This window comes from Pantherophis guttatus, chromosome 1 (genome assembly GCF_059756535.1).
Source record: "Pantherophis guttatus breed Tessera chromosome 1, ASM5975653v1, whole genome shotgun sequence".
Taxonomy (NCBI): Eukaryota; Metazoa; Chordata; class Lepidosauria; order Squamata; family Colubridae; genus Pantherophis; species Pantherophis guttatus.
Window position 1 is genome coordinate 17196620 of NC_142063.1, and position 21041 is coordinate 17217660.

At 42.8% G+C, this 21041-nt stretch overlaps 1 protein-coding gene across 4 annotated transcripts; it reads right to left on the minus strand.

Moving 5' to 3' along the window:
- Positions 1-5326: 5326 nt before the first annotated feature.
- LOC117680053 (uncharacterized) lies at positions 5327-19287 on the minus strand. Of its 4 annotated transcripts, XM_087880851.1 has the most exons (8): positions 19112-19273; positions 18835-18872; positions 16834-16926; positions 14053-14245; positions 12195-12343; positions 9363-9479; positions 6864-7110; positions 5327-5478 (listed from the first exon to the last, which is right to left on the minus strand). In XM_087880851.1, the coding sequence occupies exons 2-8, from the start codon at positions 18865-18867 to the stop codon at positions 5474-5476; spliced, it is 837 nt and encodes a 278-aa protein (XP_087736977.1). In that variant the 5' UTR covers positions 18868-18872; positions 19112-19273; the 3' UTR covers positions 5327-5473. The 4 variants fall into 4 exon arrangements, with proteins under 4 accessions (XP_087736977.1, XP_087736931.1, XP_087736841.1 ...); XM_087880805.1 differs by lacking the exon at positions 5327-5478 and having other exon boundaries at positions 6556-7107; positions 19112-19287; XM_087880715.1 differs by lacking the exon at positions 5327-5478 and having other exon boundaries at positions 6556-7110; positions 19112-19284.
- Positions 19288-21041: the final 1754 nt, after the last annotated feature.

Sequence of the window (21041 nt, forward strand, 5' to 3'; positions counted from 1 at the left end):
GGACTTTGCTTGTCAGAAGGTCACAAAAAATGACCCCAAGACACTGCAACCCTCATAAATATGAACCAGTTGCCAAGCATCCCAATCTTGATCAGGTGACCATGGAGATGCTGCAACGGTCATAAGTGTGAAAAACGGTCATAAATCACTTTTTTCAGTGCCGTTGTAATTTTGAACGGTCACTAAACAAACAGTTGTAAGTGGAGAATTACCTGTACTGCATTTAGGCACCGTGTGATTTCTTTGTGGTTTTGTGTGTATCCATCCTCTGTATCCTGTAAATCAGTGTTTCTCAACCTTGGTAGCTTGAAGTTGGGTGGACTTCAACTCCCAGAATCCCCCAGCCAGTGCTGCTGGCTGGGGGATTCTGGGAGTTGAAGTCCACCCATCTTCAAGCTACCAAGGTTGAGACACACTGCTGTAAATCATGCTTAATGGCTGAATGTATTATGTAATCACAGGTAATGGTGGCTTATTCCACTACCATGATTAACTAAACCCTAACTTAGTGTGATTTGTACCCATTACATTTTGTAAACTGTGCTTTATTGTATTGCTTAATGTGATGTATCAGATGGGATTCATTATTCAGTAAAGAGCACTTCACTAATGGCAGGTTTGCACAGTAAGTGTACCTAGCCAGCCCCGATGAGTAGCTGCTTAAACCACAAAATGTATATTACATTTCTTTCCAGTGATGACATTTGGCTGTATTGGAAACCAGACAAATAAGAACAAAAAAAGCTGCGAAGGGTCTGGAAAAAAGCTTAAATCTCCCAAGAGACATTGGGAGTCAGGCAACATTTATGGTGGTTCTCTTCCTTCCAGTTGGTGTTGGTTGGTGAGCAGGGATCATCCCCTAGGACCCTCACTTGTGGGGTTCCATAGGGTTCTATTCTCTCTCTTTTCTTTTTCAACTTCTATATGAAGCTGTTGAGTGAAGCCATCTGCCAGTTTGGAGTTTGGTAGCATCAGTACATGGATGACACCCAATTATATCTTTTGTCCTTGTTGGCCAAGTGAGGCTATCAAGGTTCTGTCCAGTGCTGGTGGTTATGCAGGGTTGGGAGTGGAGGAGCCATCTCCAGCTAGTCCTACCAAGACCAAGTGGTTGGACCACCCAGATGGGGGGGATTCCAACTTTAACCTTGGACGGGGTTACACTTTCCCATTTGAGACTGATGCCCAATTTGGGTGTCTTCCTGGAATCGCAGCTCCTGATAAGAAACAATGGATGGAAACCAGTCAAGGAGAGAACCAACCTAGAACTAAGGAGAAATCACCTGACAGAACAATGAATAGAATAGAATAGAATAGAATAGAATAGAATAGAATAGAATAGAATAGAATAGAATAGAATAGAATAGAATAGAATAGAATAGAATTCTTTATTGGCCAAGTGTGATTGGACATACAAGGAATTTGTCTTGGTGCATATGCTCTCAGTGTGCATAAAAGAAAAGATACATTCATCAAGAATCATAAGGTACAACTCTGAATGATAGTCATAGGGAACAAATAAGCAATCAAATCATATTAGGAAACAGTCAATGTAAATCTTAAGGACACCAGCAACAAGGTTACAGTCATATAGTCGTAAGTGGGAGGAGATGGGTGGTGGGACCGATGAGAAGATTAATAGTAATGCAGACTTAGTAACTAGTTTGACAGTGTTGAGGCAATTATTTGTTTAGCAGAGTGATGGCGTTCGGGAAAACGCCATCAGTGGATAATCAGTAATCAGCGGAACGACTTGCCTCCAGAGATTGTGAGTGCTCCATCACTGAAGGTTTTTAAGAAGAGATTGGACAACCATTTGTCTGAAATGGTATTGGGCAGTGATGGCCTTCTCCACTCCCCCGGAGGCCCTCCGGAGGCCAGAAACAGCATTTTTCCTGACTTCCAGTGAGCCCAAAAGGTATAGCCCGAAATGGTATAGATTAGAGCAGCGATGGCAAACCTATGGCATGCGTACCCAAAGTGACATGTGAAGCCATGTCGCCCAACACGCGCAGCCTTACCAATTTGTCTTCCAGGTTTCTGGCGTGCATGCGCATGCAACAATTAGCTGTCCACACATGCAGCAGTGCTGAAAACCAGTGTGCGCATGTGCACCACTCAGCTGATTGTTGGTGCACGTGTGCCAGAACCCGGAAGTTCAGCTTTTCTGGAGCGTGATCCCTTCGTGCGTGTGGCAGTGCCAAAAACCGGTCTGCACATGCATACCGGCCAGCTGATCGTCGGGCACGCATGCATGCTAGAACCCAGAAGTTCAGCTTTTCTGGAGTGCAGTCTTGATGAGTGCGCGCACGCACGCATGCAACATTTCCGCATAACCTTTTTGGCACTCGGTGCCGAAAAAGTTCACCATCACTGGACTACAGTCTCCTGCTACACCACCTCCAAGGTGCCTTCCAACTCTCTTATTCTGTTATACTAAGTTATGATTGTATTTAAACATGGTCTAGAACAGTGTTTTGGTAAATTGGTGGTATGGAATTCAAGTGGTAAATTGAAGATGTATGGAATTCAAACTGATTAAAGTTGCTAAGGAATTCTGGGAGTTCACACTGACTGGCGAATTCTGGGAATTGAAATCCACACAATTTAAAGTTGCCAAGGCTAAAAAGCCTTGGTTTACAACCTCTGGAGAGAGGTAGTTTATCAATCTTATCAATAAGCATCTCCCCCTGTATTTAAGATTTCTTCCCTCCTTTGTCATCTAAAAAATATTGGAGGACTCCAGTTGTCAGCCCCAAATCTTCCAGAAGGATCAGGTTGTATACATCTGTGTTTAAAAAAAAAAAATAGGTTAGTAGAATTACAAATGTATCTCTCGTCCCATCAACAACCTAATAAGAGGATGTGCAGTTTGGCCTCAGCTATTCACTGACATCATAGGAGAGATTCAGGATGAAACATGAATGGAACTCATAGCATTGGAACGCACACACTTCCCAATGTCACCGCATGTTTCTGGAATATTTTTAAGCAGCTTTATTTATCTCGCAGGATGTAGGACAGGACTGCCAGTTCCTCAGCACACTTGAAATAGGAGACTGACACAACCCCCGTGAGACAATTCCATCCCCATGCAAAGGAAGAGATGTCACTGAGATGTTTCTGTAACAGCTGTCACACCCTCTCTTTGTGTTAGTTACGGAAGCCCCAGGAAGGAGCTAGCAAGGGCTCTCACAGGCTGGAAAGGGTGTCCCTTCCTGGCAGGAGCCGGGGAGAATCGAAACCAGTCGCAGCAAAGTGGCTCTTGATTGTCCCATCTATTACAAAGCATCGTTTTGCCCAAGTATCAGGACAGTGATCAGGAGCCCAGGCAGTTGGCTCTTCAGAAGGATACAATCAAGATCAAGGAAGGTACTAATACCACTCTATAAAGCCTTAGTAAGACCACACCTAGAATACTGCATCCAGTTTTGGTCACACTATAAAAAAGATGTCGAGACTCTAGAAAGAGTGCAGAGAAGAGCAACCAGGATTCCTCTAGAGGTGAAGCTTTCCTACATTTTTGAACTGCATCAAACATTGCTATTCTTACTATGGCAGTAAATACCTCCAGGTATATATGGTATCAGTGCTCTGGTGTAATTTTGTTAGTTTGCATTTAATTTTGATGGTAACTGAACCATGCCTGAATGGGATCTGGGGGATAAATGACATTTTTGTCTGTATTGAAACTTAACCTAGTTTATCTCCTACCAGAAATTGGTGGAAAATCACACTGCCCTTATTCAGAAGTTTTTAAGTTTGCACTCCCCCAAAATCAGTAACTTTAGGATTCACAATAAAGGGATTGGGATGTAAATTATGTTAATTAAATTACACCAACTTTTGGATTATAAGAATAGAATTAGAATAGAATTCTTTTATTAGTCAAGTGTGATTGGACACACAAGGAATTTGTGTATATGCTCTCAGTGTACATAAGGAGAATAAAATACATTCATCAAGAATAAAAAGATACAACACTTAGTGATAGTCAAGTTTACTAATAAGCTATCAAATCTTACTAGGAAACAAAAAGAATATTAATTGAAAGATACAAGTGACATGGTTATAGTAATAAGTGGGAAGAGATAGATACTAGTAAGGAAGAGAAGAATAATAGTAATACAGTCTTAGTATTACAGTGTTGTGGGAATTGGTTGTTAAACAGAGTGATGGTATTTGGGAAAAAACTGTCCTTGTGTCTAGTTGTTCTGGTGTGCAGTGCCCTTTAGCGTCATTTTGAGGGTAGAAGTTGAAACAATTTATGTCCAGGATGTGAGGGGTCTGTAGATATAAGTGTTTTTAACAGGTTTTAAAGCAATTTTAAGATATGTGGACTTCAACTCCCAGAACTCCCCAGCTAACTTTCTGGGGGAAAAGAAGACTTTATTAAGCCAAATAGGTGTTTGTTTGGGGTTTTTTTTTGGGGGGGGTTAGCATGTACATGTTGCAAACCATGATCATGTGGTTGCAGGTGCTGCATCTGGATGCAAATTGTGAGCCAGTTGCCAAGTGCCTGAACTGAAATCACATGGCTGCAGGGTAGTGTGATGGTTGTAAATGCAAGTTCAAGTTGAAGAGAACTGAAGAAGCTTCTTGGATGAGAAGCAAAATATTTTCCAGGAAAAAAACCAAGAATGTCCAGGTGCCTTTTGAAAAGCACCGTTGGGATAACCATGACCTGGATGATTGAGAATTTCCATAGACATTCAGCCAGGGATGAAATCCAGCAGGTTCTGACAGGTTCTGGAGAACTGGTAGCAGAAAATTTAAGTAATTTGGAGAACTGGTAGCAGAAATTTTGAGTAGTTTGAAGAACCGGCTAATACCGCTTCTGGCTGGCCCCAGAGTGGGGTGGGAATGGGGATTTTGCAGTATCCTTCCCCTGGAATGGGGTGGGAATGGAGATTTTGCAGTATCCTTCCCCTGCCACACCCATCAAGCCACGCCACCAAACCACACCACGCACACCGACGGAACCGGTAGTAAAAAAATTTGGATTTCACCACTGCATTCAGCCCTTTTCCCGAGATCATACTAACTTTAAACCATTGTTAAATGAACAGTCATAAGTCAAGGACTATCTGCAATTCGTATGCCAAAATTTCTACCAGGTAAATAACAGGTAATGTTGCCTTAAAAGAGAAATTTTGGCTCTTCCCAGAAAGAAAATCTTCATCAGGAGAATAAATACTCTGAAAATAATTTCTATCATTTTTTTTGCTGCAGTTGGCAGAAAATGAGATGATGGTCCAAAGAGACAGAAAGATGAACAGAAGTTTCATGAAATTATCTTTGAAAAGAATCAGTCAAAATATACAAATATGAAAAAAGAAGCTTTATTGCAAAATTCTAAAACAGACAAAAAACAATTATGAAATAGCTTGTCCATGCAACAGCAGCACAGAAAAAGGAAGAGCAGCTTTGGCACAAAAGTTGAAATTTTTCAGCCAGTCATCGAAAATTCTAATTATTCTAAAAAGAGAAAAAAAATTATAGGTGGATTAATTTATTATCCAACATTTTAAGATTTTTTTTAAAAAAGGGACATGTTTATCAAATTTGTCTCATGAAAAGAGACTGTGCGCAATTGCACAATTGGATAAAAACCACAGTTAGAAAAACATACATTAAGAAATAAATAGTATAAATAATATAAAAACAAATTTAGAAGGTAATAGGTCTCTGCACCATTTGAGGAAAAGCAAATCTGTCACATCCATGTGCATAGCATGCAGAAAGTTTTTGGTTCTAGGACACTGACGGTGAATCTATGATGTGTGTCAAAGGTAACACATGTAGGATCAGGAATGTGTTTTCTAAAACAAAAGGTCGTCAAACTTGGCAGCTTTAAGACTTGTGGACTTCAACTCCCAGAATTCTCCAGCCAGCATAGCTGGACTTGCTTGTGGACTTCAACTCCCAGAATTCTCCAGCCAGCATAGCTGGACTTGCTTGTGGACTTCAACTCCCAGCATAGCTGGCTGGAGAATTGTGGTAGTTGAAGTCCACAAGTCTTAAAGCTGCCAAGTTTGAAGACCTCTGTTCTAAAACATGGATAGGGGACAGATGCAGGAATGAGAGAAAAAAAAATCACTTTTAATTTAGAAGTGGAGGGCTGAGTTGAGCTAAGGGGGACAGCTGGATTTTTAAAAATGCCATGGGAGTTTAAGATTGGCCAAAGGGGTGGATGGATGTATTAAATTAGGGTGCTCTTAACATCTTATTTTTTTCTGCATTGTCAACTTTGGTTCAAATTGTAGGATTCCCCCCACCTCACCCCAAACTTTGCCCTAACATTTCTTTCATCCATTTCTCCACAGGTGCATTTTGCCATATTCCTATTGCGTAGAGTTTTTGCTAACAGATTTTCTAAAACAATGCCTTCCATCATTTGTGGGGTCCTGTGAGCTTTGGTGGTTTTCTTGTAGACATTTCATTACCAAACTAGGTAACTATCAATGTTAGGACTGATGATTTTGTTACCTAGTTTGGTAATGAAAGTATCTGCAGGAAAACCACTAAACTCAGAGAGCACTAAGGACTCCACAGTTCAACTCTGAGCTACAAATATTCTTTTCTACCTATACAACATTTTCATGAAAATATGGTCTTTGTTTAAGAAAGAAAGAAAGAAAGAAAGAAAAGGGTTTGATACTTTTATGTTAGATTTGTAACTGACTTTTCCTCCAGGAGATCAGAGTTCTTGTACATTATTTGTTCTCTCTTCCAGGTTTTCTGTGCCCAAACCACCCTCCACCCTATGAGCTGAGATATGGTGACTGGTTCAAAGTCACTCCATGAGGTCTCCACGGATGAAGGGGGCCTTTGATTATACCAAGCAAAGAAAAAATCCTTACCGGGGCAACTGACTTCTGTCCAAACATCTTCAGAGTCATTGCTATCAACTGTGTCACTGCCTTGGATGGATGTGGCCATGATTTCTGTACTTTCCAAGCTCTTTAGGGAACAGATGCCTCTGCTTGTCAAAAGACAGTGCTCTGGGTATTTGTGGTCATCCCCAGATGTTCGTGATGCCACTAGTTCTTCTCTAACATCTGCTGTTTGGGGTGTTTCTTCTATAGTGCCCTCTCCATTTTGGCCCTGCTATAAGAGTTGAAACACATAAGAGTCATAAGTTAATCACAAATTTTTCTGTGCTTGGATACAGAATTAGAAGGGACCTTGTAGGCAGGGGTGAAATACTCCCGGTTCGGACCAGATCGCCCAATCCGGTAGCGATGGCGGCAGGTGGTTCGGAGAACCGGTAGCAAAAATCCCTGCGCCCCACCCACCATGCCCAGCTGAGCTGCACGATCATCAGAGGTTTTTTAAAAATTATTTTTAAAAGCATTTTTTCTACAACTTCTTCCGACGAAAAAATGCTTTTAAAAGTAAAAAAAAAGCTTTGATGATCGCGCGGCTCAGCTGGGATCGTCAGAGGCTTTTCAAAGCATTTTTTTCTGCAACCTCTTGGCCGAAGAGGTGGTAAAAAAAATGCTTTGAAAAGTCTCTGACGATCCCAGCTGAGTTGCCTGATCGGCAGAGGCTTTTCAAAGCATTAGAAAAAATGCTTTGAAAAGTTAAAAAAAAAAAAAAGTTGGCCACGCCCACCCAGTCACATTACCTCCCCCACCAAGCCACGCCCACAGAACCGGTAGTAACTAATTGTACATTTCACCCCTGCTTGTAGGTCATCAAGTCCAACCCTAGCAGGAGGCCCTATACCAGTGATGGCTAACCTTTTTGCCGTCGAGTGCCAAAAGCAGGAGGAGCACAGGGGGGTCGTGCGTGTGCGTGCCCACACCCATAATTCAATGCTCTCCTCGTGCCCCGCCCCCCCCACGCATGTGCATGCGACCTCCCTGCGCTCCCTCTGCTTTTGGTATGTGACGGCAAAAAGGTTACCGGTGGGCCCGTTAGGCCCGTTTTTCACCCTCCCCAGGCTCAAGAGGCTTTTTTGGAGCCTGGGGAGGGCGAAAATGGCTTCCCCTACCCCCACCCTGGAGGCCGGAAACGGCCCGTTTCCCGACTTCCGGTGGGCCCAGAAGGCCTGAAAATCAGCTGGCCGGCACGCACATGCCTGCTGGAGCTGGGCTAGGGCAACACTTGCGTGCCCACAGATATGGCTCCACGTGCCACCTGTGGCACGCGTGCCATAGGTTCGCCATCACAGCCCTATACCATTAGTTTCTGATAGATGGCTGTCGAGTCTCTTCTTGAAACCCCAAAGGTGCTGTTTCAAGAGACAACTGGACTTTCTGGTTTTTCTTTGACAACGTTTCGCTTCTCATCCAAGAAGCTTCTTCAGCTCTGGTTTCAGCTCTTTAAGGTGAAGAAGCTTCTTGAATGACAAGCGAAACGTCTTCAAAGAAAAACCAGAAAAGTCCAGTTGCCTCTTGAAAAAAGCACCTTTGGGACAACCATGACCTACATGACTGAGAATCTCCATAGACATTCTCTTCTTGAAAGCCTCCAGTGATGGAGCACCCACAACTTCTGAAGGCAACTTCTGTTCCATTGGTTGATTGTTCTCACCATCAGAAAATTTCTCCTTATTTCTAGGTTGAATGATCAGGCTGAGGAATGGCTGGGTTCTCCTGTACAGGTAGCCCTCGACTTACAACTGTAATGCAACCTGCCCATTAAGGTCATAAGTCATGACATTTGTAAAAAGCAGGTCACCCACACGACTGACCCAATTTTGCAATCTCTTTTGTAATAGTCGTTAAACTGATGCTGTGATTTACGGAAGTAACCACTGTTTTTTGGCAAAAAAAAAAAAAGTCATAAAGTGCAGTCACACATGGCTGTGTGACATTGCACCGTGGTTGATAAGTGAACCCAGTGTTCGTAATGGCACGGTTTTGCTAAACCGTCATAAAATGTGGTCCTGCGGTCGCAGGATGCTGCACATGGCTGGGTTAACCAAGTGCTCGGAATGCAATCATGTGACTGCAGGGTGTATGTTTGCAGTGACCATCAGAACTTTGAAACAGGGTCCTACTTAACTTTTTCTTTTTTTTTTATTGAAAAGTTTTTTTAAAAGTTTACACATATTTTCCCCCCTCTCCTGCCCCAACCCTCCCACCCCCCCTGGACTTCCCAGAGCAAATACAGGGTATAGCATTTAACAAACATAAAAAAAAAAATAAGCTAACTATCTATAGATTTATCTTCCTCTTGCACTTTAACTCCCCTTGTTCATATCTAAATATAACTATTTAAACCAATTATTGGCTACTTAACTTTTTCCAGGTAGATCATAAGTCAAAAATTATTTGCATGCAGTGGCTGTGCAGGATATGAGCCCAATCACACATGTTGCTAAGACAAGACGAAATGTTTACAAAAAATACCGTTGAAATTGGGTCTTCCTTCAGCACCACCAAACCATCCTTCTCCTCGTATTCCAGATCACCTTCAGTGTCGTTCTGTGACTTATACTCCTCACTGTCGGTTTCTGATTTGGTGGGCTGGTAAAGAAAGAAATATATATTTATAAGACCTGGAGTAATTCCTGTTCTCCGGAAAAAGTCCAGATCACTCAATTGCACAAGAAAGCAAAGTATAGTAACTAAGTAGGAACATGTGGAATTTTTGGTGTTCTGTCAGCTGGGTTGCTTGCTTGCAGATATTTCATTAACCAGCTAGGGGCGTCAACCTTGAACTACAGACATTCTCTTCTTTTAGTAACAACATACTATTTCTGTCACCAATTCACAAAGTCCAAACTGTATATGTATCTATTTCTCTCCAAGAAAATAAGGGTCTCAGTTTGGATTCAAACCAGTGATGGGTCTCAAAATTTTGTACTACTGTTTCTGTGGGCATGTCTTGGTGGGCGTGGCATGTCTTGGTGGGCGTGGCAGGGGAAGGATACTGTAAAATCTCCATTCCCTAACCACTCCAGGGGAAGGTTACTACAAAATCCCCATTTCCTCCCGATCAGCTGGGACTAGGGAGGCAGAGAATAGATGGGGGCAGGGCCAGTCAGAGGTGGTACTACTCAAAATTTCTGCTACCGGTTCTCCGGAACTGGTCAGAACATGCTGAAACCCACCTCGGATTCAAACATTCTGCTATCTCAGGGTTTGCTAAAGAAATCCTAGTTGGCTGATCTGTACACGGTGCTAAGCCAAAATATTAAAAACATGTTAATGCTCAGAGCAATTGATAAACCAGGCATGAATTAAATACTTGAATACGGGATGATCCCTGAAAATTGGGACTACTTGCCTGTGTTTGCATTTTTTTACCAACTCATAGGATGCTTAATCATAGTGTATTGAATTGACCCAATTGGCTGAGTACACACCACCAGAATAAGGCGATCATATTGGCTGAGTTTGTGGAACATAATCCACGATTTACAACTGAGCATAATGCACTTTCTAAATACTTCAGTAAACTTTCATTTTAAACTATAGGTTTAGAACTACAACCATTTGTTTACCGACCGTTCAAAGCTACAATGACACTGAACAAAATGATTTGCAACAGATCTTTCCGCTTACAACTGTCGTAGCATCCCCAGGTTCACATCAGTGGTGGGTTCCTCCCGGTTCGGCCCGGTTCTCCTGAGCCGGTAGCGGTGACGATATGACGTCACTAAACCAGTTCTGCCCTCCCCGCCCCCCGCGTCCCCCCATCCCCCACGTTCTTACCTTTTATTTGGCCCCACCCCCAATTTATTGCTGCCTCCTGAGTCCCAGCTGATGGCTAGAGGGGAAAAAACTGTTTAAACTCTTGCCGTGGGGCTTCAAAGGGCCGTCCTACAGCTGAGCAGTGTTAAAAGAAAACAAATGAGTAGACTGGTGCCTGCAAAAATACATGAGTAGATCAGTGCCTGCAAAAAATAAATGGGTAGATGGTACAGCTCTGCAAGCAGTTAAAAGCCTGGTAGACCAGTACCTCTGCTAAATCCTAAATAATTATCACATGACCATTAAGCCACACCCACAAAATAAGCCACGCCCACAGAACCGGTAGTAAAAAAAATTAGAACCCACCCCTGGTTCACATCATCAAAATTCAGCTGCTTGGGAACCAGTGTGTATTTACAACGGTTGCAAGTATCCTGGGATCACCATTTGCAAATTTCCCAGCCAGCTTCTGACAAGCAAAGTTGGGAACTCAGATGTGCTGAACGACCACATGATTTACTTCGTGATTTGCTTAACAACCATGGCAAGAAAGGTGGTAAAACCAGCTGTGTCTCAATTAACAGCTACCTCGTTTATCAGCAGAAATTCTGGTCCATTTGTGGCTATAACCTGTACAAACAAATCCCTGTTTTGCTAGTGCTCAGTAAACTATATAACTATAAAGAGTGTGGGGGGTGTTAAGAAATGATTTTTACCTAACTTGTTGGGTTGTCAATATATAAACCATCAATATTGCTTTAAGACTGCTGTACTGCTATGTTGCATCATACTGTGTCCTGATTGGTTAGCTCTGTAGCCAATGTCCTTAAGAGGGAGCTAGAAACCTGGTTTATTTCTTTTTGTTGCTCTCTTTGCTACTCTTTGCTGCTGCTTTGCTGTGTTTGCTACTGTTTGCAAATATAGAAGAACTGTTATTGTGTATGACTAAAATGACTGGTAAGAAGACTTTGTTATTGGAATATCCCTGGACTATTGTTTGATATCTACTGCTTTATCTGTGTATGACCTGGACTGTTTATTGGACTGTGTCTTATTACTATTTCCTGAAAGAAAACACAACTCAGTGTATCTGTGTGTTGGCTGTGTTATTACCTCTCAATCGCTTTTTATGTGCACACCCTTGCTACTCAAGGGTTGCTCTGCGAATTCCTTAACAGGGGGTATTCTAACAATCTAACAGCTGTTGTACAGAAGACACAACTTATCTGCCACAATGTCCTTCCTGTCAATGACTACTTCAGCTTCAACCACAACAATACACGAGCAAATAATAGATACAAGGTAAACCTTTCCACACTCAAGGTAAACCGTTCCACACTCGATTGCAGAAAATATGACTTCAGTAACAGAGTGGTCAATGCCTGGAATGCACTACCTGACTCTGTAGTTTCTTCCCCAAACCCCCAAAACTTTAACCTTAAACTGTCTACTATTAAACACTATTTGTCACCTTCCCGGAGACTCTCAGGAGGACCCTAGAAGCAAAGGATGTTGATAGCAGGACCACCTTTGGGATCACAGTACCTCATAGGTGGTATCCTCTGAATCATCATTATCTGGAAGATCTTTCAGGATTGTTTCTATCCAGCACTGGGGTTCATCCAGAACAGCATCTTCTTCCTTCTTCCTTTTACTCCCTCTCATAGAAGGGGTGACAGGCGATTTCAACGTCTCTGCAAAGGAAGAAAAGAGTGGTCTGGGGCTGGAAAACACAGGGGTGATTTCTGCACCCACTGATTATCCCAAAGGGAGGCCGAGGAAAGAATCTACTGGATAAAATAGAAGCGTGTCACACTCGGTCAAAAACGTTGGGCATAGACTTTTGTTACTCCACCATTCAGAAGAGCAGAGTCCAGCAGAGGACACATTGTTTTCCCCCCCCCAATCATTTTTTATTTTTTAAAAAAAAAAGAAAAAAAGAAAAAGAAAACATACAAACATCATTCATTCAATCAAGTACAGACAGTACATCAGTTGGTTTACATCCCTAGTGCCCTCACCTCTCTTCACAATATCACTACATGTCCAAAATTTATTCTTATACAAAATATATTATTTATTTATTTATTTATTTATTTATTTATTTATTTATTTATTTATTTTATTTATTTATTTATTTATTTATTTATGTAGAGAATTATATGCCGCCCTATCTCCAGCCAGATTCAGGGCGGCTCACAACAGTAAAAAACATCTAATGAAAAAGTTAAAAGAAATTAAATCCAAATCTCATAATTTAACAGTTAAAAGTGCAATTAAGACTAACAAGTTAAAAATTAAAACCCCATCAGTCCAGGCCAGCCAAACGAAACAGCCACGTTTTCAGGTCGCGACGGAAAGAGCGGAGGTCAGGGGCCACCCGGAGCTCCAGGAACAGTTGATTCCAAAGGGTAGGTGTGCCCACAGAGAAAGCTCTCCCCCTGGGGGTCGCCAGCCGACACTGTCTGGCCGATGGCACCCTGAGGAGTGCCATCTTAATCTCCTCTTAAAAACCTCCAGTGTTAGAGCATCCACAACTTCTGGAGGCAAGTTGTTTCAACTGATAAATTATACTGTCCAGAAAAAAAAATTCCTTATTTCTAGGATGATTCTCTCCTTGATTACTTTCCATCCATTGCTTCTTCTCCATCCCGTCAGGTGCTTTGGAAAACAGGTTGACCTCCTCTTCCCTGTGGCAGCAGCCTTTCAAATATTGAAGTATCCTGCCTTAGGCACAAAGCCAGTTGGATGACTTTGGGGCACTCATTTCTCTCAGCCTTGAGGTGGCGACAATGGCAAATCAGTTCTAAAAACCTTGCCAAGAAAATTGCTATGCCTAGTCCAAGCAGCCACCAGGAGTGTGTACATTCCAGAGGAGGGGAGAAAAGCAAGCTGTTTATGTAGCATTGCTGACTACCCTGTTTCCCCCCAAATAAGTCATCCCTTGATAATAAGCCCAATCGGGCTTTTGAGTCCATTGCAATAAGGCCAAGTGCTTATTTCAGGGTTCAAAAAAAATATAAGACAGGGTCTTATTTTCGGGGAAACATGTTATCACAGCCTAATATAGTTTACAAAATTACTGTGTTTCTCTGAAAATAAGACCTAACCAGAAAATAAGCCCTAGCGTGATTTTTTTTCAGGATGCTCGTAATATATACCCAACCCCCAAAACAAGGGCCAGTTAAGATCGTCAGTCAGACGCACTAATTTTAGTACCGTATTTCCCTGAAAATAAGACCTAATGTGTCTTTAGAAGCAAAAATTAATATAAGACCCGGTCTTATTTTCAGGGAAACACGATATTGGTTATACTTTCTAACATAACCAGAGTTTGGAAAAACAAGAAGGGGAAAAAAAACTTCATCCCATTCCCCTATTGGTCTTTCTTTCCCTGACTTACCTTCAACTTCAATGCTCTGGCACATGCTATGTAAAAAGCCAAGGGCCAGCTGGAATCGGACCGGGATGATGGCAAAGAGGATCTGAGCCACTGTGCCCAGGCGCTTTGTGGCAGGCTGGCGCTTGTTACCGTCACGAGGTTTCACTATAAACAGGCAGCGAAGCCAGGAACATCCCTTGAGTAGCCACTGGAGCTGGAACAGTAAAGCAATAAACTTAATAATACACCACTCTTCCTAGATGACTGCAAAAAGAAAAGCAAAATGCCCAATTCTTAAACTGGCCAGGATTTTAGAGAATTAGACCAAGGAGGAATTTCTGATGCCAGAATCCTCCTTAGCCAAGCAGTATATCTGCAAATTCCCCACGCCACCATTCTTCCATCTTGAGCATTGAAGAATCACAGCTGTGGTGTCTGAATAAGCAAGATGACATTTTGCCAAGCCCAATTCTGATCTTCCTCATGAAGGAGTTCAGCCTGAACAAGCAGGGTTTTGATTTGCGAACTCAGCTTCGGTGATTTGCAAAATATTTACAAGGACATCTTTAGGAGGTACCTGTAGGAAGCTTACAATGGGACAACAACAGTTTCTCCGTGAAACCCATTCAGAGATCAATGGTTGTGTTCAAACCCTGCTTATTCAGGCTGTACTAAATAAACCATGTTGTCTGGCTTCGCAGTAGGGTAGAATCAACATGTTTTACAAGCCGCCAAAGCTGTGTTCCTAAATCATCACCCAGCAAAGCAATCTTATCATTTAGCAAAATGTGCAAACCCAAACAATTCATTCTTTTGTCTAGTGTTTTTTTTTTAAAAAACCAAGCTATTTCTTTTAGCAGCTGTCAGCTCCTACATCTGCAAGGGACAGAGATCATGAAAACATCCTGAGGACCCTTCATTTGAGAACATGCAAGGAAGATGACTTACCATTTCCCTTAGAATTGGGAGTTATTATTACAATAGTTTTCCCTCAGAATTCAGCTGGACCTTTCTCTTAATTTAAATCTATCATTCTGTGTCCTGCACTTATAGAATATAGAATAACAGAGTTGGAGGGGACCTTGGAGGTCTTCTAGTCCAACCCCCTGCTTAGGCAGGAAACCCTACACCACTTCAGACAAATGGTCATCCAACATCTTCTTAAAAACTTCCAGTGTTGGAGCATTCACAACTTCTGGAGGCAAGTTGTTCCACTGATTAATTGTTCTAACTGTCAGGAAATTTCTCCTTAGTTCTAAGTTGCTTCTCTCCTTGATTAGTTTCCACTCATTGCTTCTTGTCCTGCCCTCAGGTGCTTTGGAGAATAACTTGACTCTCTCTTCTTTGTGGCAGCCCCTGAGATATTGGAACACTGCTTGGGACAATAGAAAACGAATCTTGGCCTTCTCTATAGGAGCCATTCAAGAAATATCCCATTTCTGCTTTCCCCAATAATTTCCCAATTTGCAAATGGGAAAAGTAGTTACCACCTAACTTAGTGTGTGTGTGTGTGTGTGTGTTTTAAGTTCAAGTAAGCTGTAGTGATCAAGGCATTTGCAAATTACAAGAGCCAATTGCCACAGGAAAGAACAAATCTGGTTTCTTTCCATCTCTCTCATCCTAACTTCGCTGCCTCCAGACACTCTATGGAAGCAAAAGCAAAAGGATTTTGATGAAGAAACAAAAGAGGAAGAGTATCAATGCTTTTGAACTTTGGTGTTAGAGAAGACTCCCAAGACAAGAAAATAAACCAATGGATCATTGAATAAATCGGTCCTTTAGGCACAAATGACCTGGCTCAAATTATCTTACTTTATTAAGCAAAGACCGAGTTCTCTGGAGAAGTTTCCAATAGTGGGAAACGTGGAAGGAAAAAAAGAGGATGACCAGCAGCAATCGTGGATGGACTCAGTTACAGTGGTGACAAGTACATTGTTAGTAAACCTAAAGTACACTCTTAGTAAATCTAAAGACCATGCACAGGTAGTCCTTGACTTGCAACAAATTGAGCCTCACGTTTTTGTTGCCGAGACATTTGTTATGAGAGTTTTGCCCCATTTTATGACAGTTAAGTGAATCACTGCAGTTGTTAAGTTAGTAACCTGGTCGTAAAATGAATCTGGCTTCCCCCATTAACTTTGCTTGTTAGAAGGCTGCAAAAGGGGATCACATGACCCCAGGATACTGCAACCATCATAAATATGAGCCTGTTGCCAAGAATTTGAACTTTTAATCACAAAATGGAGATGCTGCAATGGTCGTGAGTGTGAAGAACTTTTTCCAGTGCTATTGTAACTTTGAACAGTCACTTACCCAAAGGTTGCAAGTCAAGGTCTACCCGTAATCACTCAAGCTTCCAATCAAAGATTCTTAAAATTTACCCTGGCTCCAAGATGGCCTATAAAAGACCCCACCCCAAATAGGGCACTCTTCAAATGTATGCATTTCTGCTTTCAGAATTCCCCTGCCAGTATGGCCATTGTTAAGAATAATGGGAATTGAAGTCCACACATCTGAAACATGCCCAATTTAGAGAAAGCAGGATAATCTAAAAGGCACAGTGGGACAGGCCCTTTTTTTGCCAAGGGCTCGGCTCCCAGTAATGGAAGCAAACATACAGGAAACCCTGAAACAAAACACAAAAAATAGTCAATCCTTTGTCATTTTCCAAATCACCACCTAGGATACTTGGCTGAAAATGCAAGCTGGACCAGATGTTTTTTGCCCAAAACTTCAACCCCCCCTATTTTCCTGAGCAATTATTCCCCCCCCCCCCAACCCAAGGGGAGAGGGGCAACTTACCAGAAACCTCAATGGCTGGAACCAATCTATTATTTTAAAACATACTTTCCAGGCGGCTTCTGGGCTTTCTTTGAGGGGAAGTGTAGAAATCTTCTAGAGTGGAGGTGCAGAAAGACAGAAATCAACTGCTAGCATATTAAAACATTTAAAAAGCTTGCAAGCAACCAGGTCTGATGATCCGGAATATCTGTTAACTGGTCAATGGGCCATTGCAAGCTACTTTGAGAGGCAAATTATCCAGCGGTGGGGCTTCAAAAATTTTAGCAAGAGGTTCTCTGCCCGGTTGCTGGGTGGGCGTGGCCATGGTGGGCGTGGCCTAGTCGGACACCTGCACCATGGCGGGGAGGGGATGTTTTTGCCCTCCCCGGGCTCTGGAGGCTTTTCTTGAGCCTCCAGGAGGGCAAAAACGGCCTTACCATGCTCTGGAGGCCCTCTGGAGGCTGGAAACAGGTTCGTTTCCGGCCTTCCTGAACTTCCAGTAGGCCCATTTTTTGCCCTCCCCAAGCCTCTGCATGCGCCCTGCATTTACCTGCATCCAAAACGGGCCGCATGGGGACTTCTGGGCAGGGTGGGGCAGGTGGGGTGGGGTGGGGTGAGGTGGGCAGGGTGGGGCCAGCCAGGAGTGGGATTTGAGGGTTCTGCGAACTGCACAGAATCTTAGCTAGAGGTTCTCCTGAACCCCTGCAAACCCCCAGCAGCCCACCCCTGAAATTATCCTAGGAAACAGCCATTGTTCTTGAATAGTTTAAGATACATAGTCTTCAACTTCCAGAATTCCTCAGCCAGCATGCTGGCTGGTGAACTCTGGGAAATGAAGTCCATACCACTTAAAATTGCCAAAGTTGATAAACATTGGTTTAGGTGGGAGGATTTCTCCTCCCAAAAAAGGAGAATATAGAAGTTCTTCCTCCAATTCAACCACTACCTGGCTGGGGCTGAGAGAGAAGGACTGACCCAAACCCTTCCCCACTATAAGGTCCCACAAGTTTCCCCCGAGCCACTGAGATGCTAAAGAAAGTGAGACTCCAGATGAGGCTTGCAAAAAAATATTTATTTATGGCCGAAGCAAAAGCTGGGTGACAAAACTATATCCAAAACATATAGACAAAATGCATGTAAGGAATAGCCACACCCTTGCGAGAGTGACTCAGAGTATTTATACATTTTATGCCGATAGAAACAACGTTTACCCAATCAGAGACAAAGATTCGTTACCAATGTGATCTTTAAAGCAGCGGTCTCCAACCTTGGCAACTTTAAGACTTTTGGACTTCAACTCCTTTGCTTTGCTGAGCTTTGCTGGCTGAGGAATTATAGGAGTTGAAGTCCACAAGTCTTAAAGTTGCCAAGGTTGGAGACCCCTGCTTTAAAGCGTTCTTTGTTCAGGCCCCTCTCTCTGTCCACCTTATCTACAGAGCATTCCTATAGCCTTGTGTATTCAGCAGAATGCTTTCAGGATTCAGAATTTATGAGGCAGGAAAACTCCCTATTCTGGCTCCTTTATCTATGAGGCCTGACATTCCCAGGTAACAGTTTCTTCTATATTTTCAAGGATGTGCCTAGCTTTGAAGCCAAGAATAAAAGCGAGACCCAGAAGCGAGGTAACAACCTTTGCACTAATGCCAACCAGTGGCTTCTGCTTATATTATTGTACAGTCAGAAATTAAGTTGTTAGGAACTAATTCTAGCTTCGTAAATTGTAGCCTCGAGGCTACAATTTACGAAGCTAGAATTAGTTCCTAACAACTTAATTTCTGACTGTACAATAATATAAGCAGAAGCCAATAACAAAGCTTAATTCCTAATCAATGATTTCTAGCAGTATATCGTATCAGAAGCAAACAGCAAATATTGGTTTGATCACTAAGCTCCTTCACCCAATTAATAACCTTTTTCCCTTTCAACTCAAGCTCTAAGCATATACCAACAGCACCATTACTTGCTGAAATGCCTCTTGTCCTTCTGTTCTCCTCTCCGATAATATAAATGCAATAACAATACCTGGGACAAGGAATTCTCTCCTTTCTGCTCCATCGTAACTGAAAGAAAAAAAATAAAATAAGCAAAGTTGAACCTTTCAATTAGGTTTAAATAGACTCAGCCCCAGGTGCAAATCCTTCCAGCATTAGTTAGCCAGCTTCCCCTCCTCACCAAAGGCTGCCTTTGATCCTGACCCTCAAAATACTTAAGGATAGCTTGTAATAAAGGTGCTGCAAATAAGGGTTGGGTGCATATACCAGATGCTAAACTCTGACATGCTAACCCTTGTTAAACCCACTAATCACAACAGGCCGTGTGAATGCAGTTGGGAGATCTTGGACTGGCTTTAGTTAAGCAACCCGAAGCCTCTCGCATTGAAGAATCTCCAATCTGCAATCAAAACAGGGTTTGGTTTTACTCTGATCGGTTGCAATCCTGAAGCTCTTCCTCTTGGATGTTGCATTTAGGAGGTTCGGGCAGTGGGATATTATTTGGCTAGAGCGAGGTTGTAGGAGAAAATTGGAGCTAAAAAGGGGGACAGAATCTAAATCTTTGCTGGATTATTATATATGCTGGAAGCCGTGGCTGCATGTAGATTGCTTAATTGCCTGCTGGTCACATGAAAGACTAAAGATAGCTGGTATGTTTGCATGACACATTTTTAAGTGTGTGCTTTACAGAGTTTTTGACTCTTGGCTACTGCCTAGACAAATTCCTTCAGTTTTTTTTGCAAGATTTTGGAAGTGGTTTGCCCTTGTCTCTGATAGGAATTAGGATTATTATTAGAATTAGGGTTAGAATTAGGAGTTAGAATTAGGAATTTCCTAGAATTAGGATCACCCAGCTGGCTTCCTGCCTAAGGCAGGACAAGAATTCACTATTTCTTGGTTTGCCTGGCCTTTATTTCCCTGGCCCTTTACTCAATCCAGGTTTCTTGAGTTCAAACAAACGTAATATTCTAGAGCAGGGGTCTCCAACCTTGGCAACTTTCAGACTTGTGGACTTCAACTCCCAGAGTTCCTCAGCCAGCAAAACTGGCTGAGGAACTCTGGGAGTTGAAGTCCACAAGTCTGAAAGTTGCCAAGGTTGGAGACCCCTGCTCTAGAGACCTTAACTATCTAAACCAGGGGTCCCCAACCTTTCGGACCTCAGGGGCCACTAAATTCATAATTTTAAATCCTGCAGACCACTAATATGATCTGCCTAATGACCGGCTGGGTGGGTGTGGCTAGGTGGTCATGTGACTGGGTGGGCATGGCCAACTCGATGTCACTCGCGTCAAGGGGCGCCTCTCCAGCCTCTACTCGCCCCTCCCCTCCCAGCCACTTCTCCCCTGCCCGCCCGGGCTCTTTAGGGCCCCAACAGGAAGCAGTTGCTGGAGCTAAGCAGCCACCATGAGAAAGAGTTGGCAAAACAGCTGGCTCAGTTCAAATTGGATCTGGCCAAAAAGGAGGCTCAGCAGAAGCACCTCACTGAGGACTACGAGCATAGGCTTTCCAAGCAGAGGGAAGACCTGCGGGAGTGCAAGGCCAGGTGCCAGTGACTGGAGGCTCAGCAGGCTAAGATGGTCAGCCAGTTCCAGGCCATCATGCAATCCCACTGGAACAAGGCCCTCCAACTCCTTGCCACCAGTGGCACTTCCCCCCAGCCTTTGCCCAAAGCCCCACACCAGGAGGCTGAAGCAGTCCCCAAGTCAGAATTCCTGCCCCCCTCCAACCTGTACAAAAAGACCCCAAAGGGGGAGACTCTCTGCAGCAACACAAACGTTCATTGCACGTATCCATCCCAAGGGCCGTAGTTTGAGGACCTCTGATTTAGCGCAATATAAAAAATGCAAATAATTTCTCTGTGGACCACCAAAACTTTCTTGTGGACCACGGACCACCGGTTGTGACCACTGATCTAAACTGCATTGATTGACTGGGTTAAAGAGGGTTGGCTAATTTAGAATTGAATATATTCTCTGGGAAAAAATGGTGAAGAATCCTTTTGGTTGAACTCAACTCCTGCTTTGGGAAGCAGTAGTTTGCAACTATTTTTTTTTCTTCATATTTTAAATTCTACTTCTCGGTTGCTTGATATCCCACTCAGTAATTTAATCAGATAGTAGCCTCATCCTGCTTAATTTCTAAACCTAGATGAATCAGCCAGAGGCTTTTCACTTGCTGAGTTCTTATAGGAATAGAGCCCATTAAAAAAACAATAGGTTTTGAAGATGGTTCCTAATC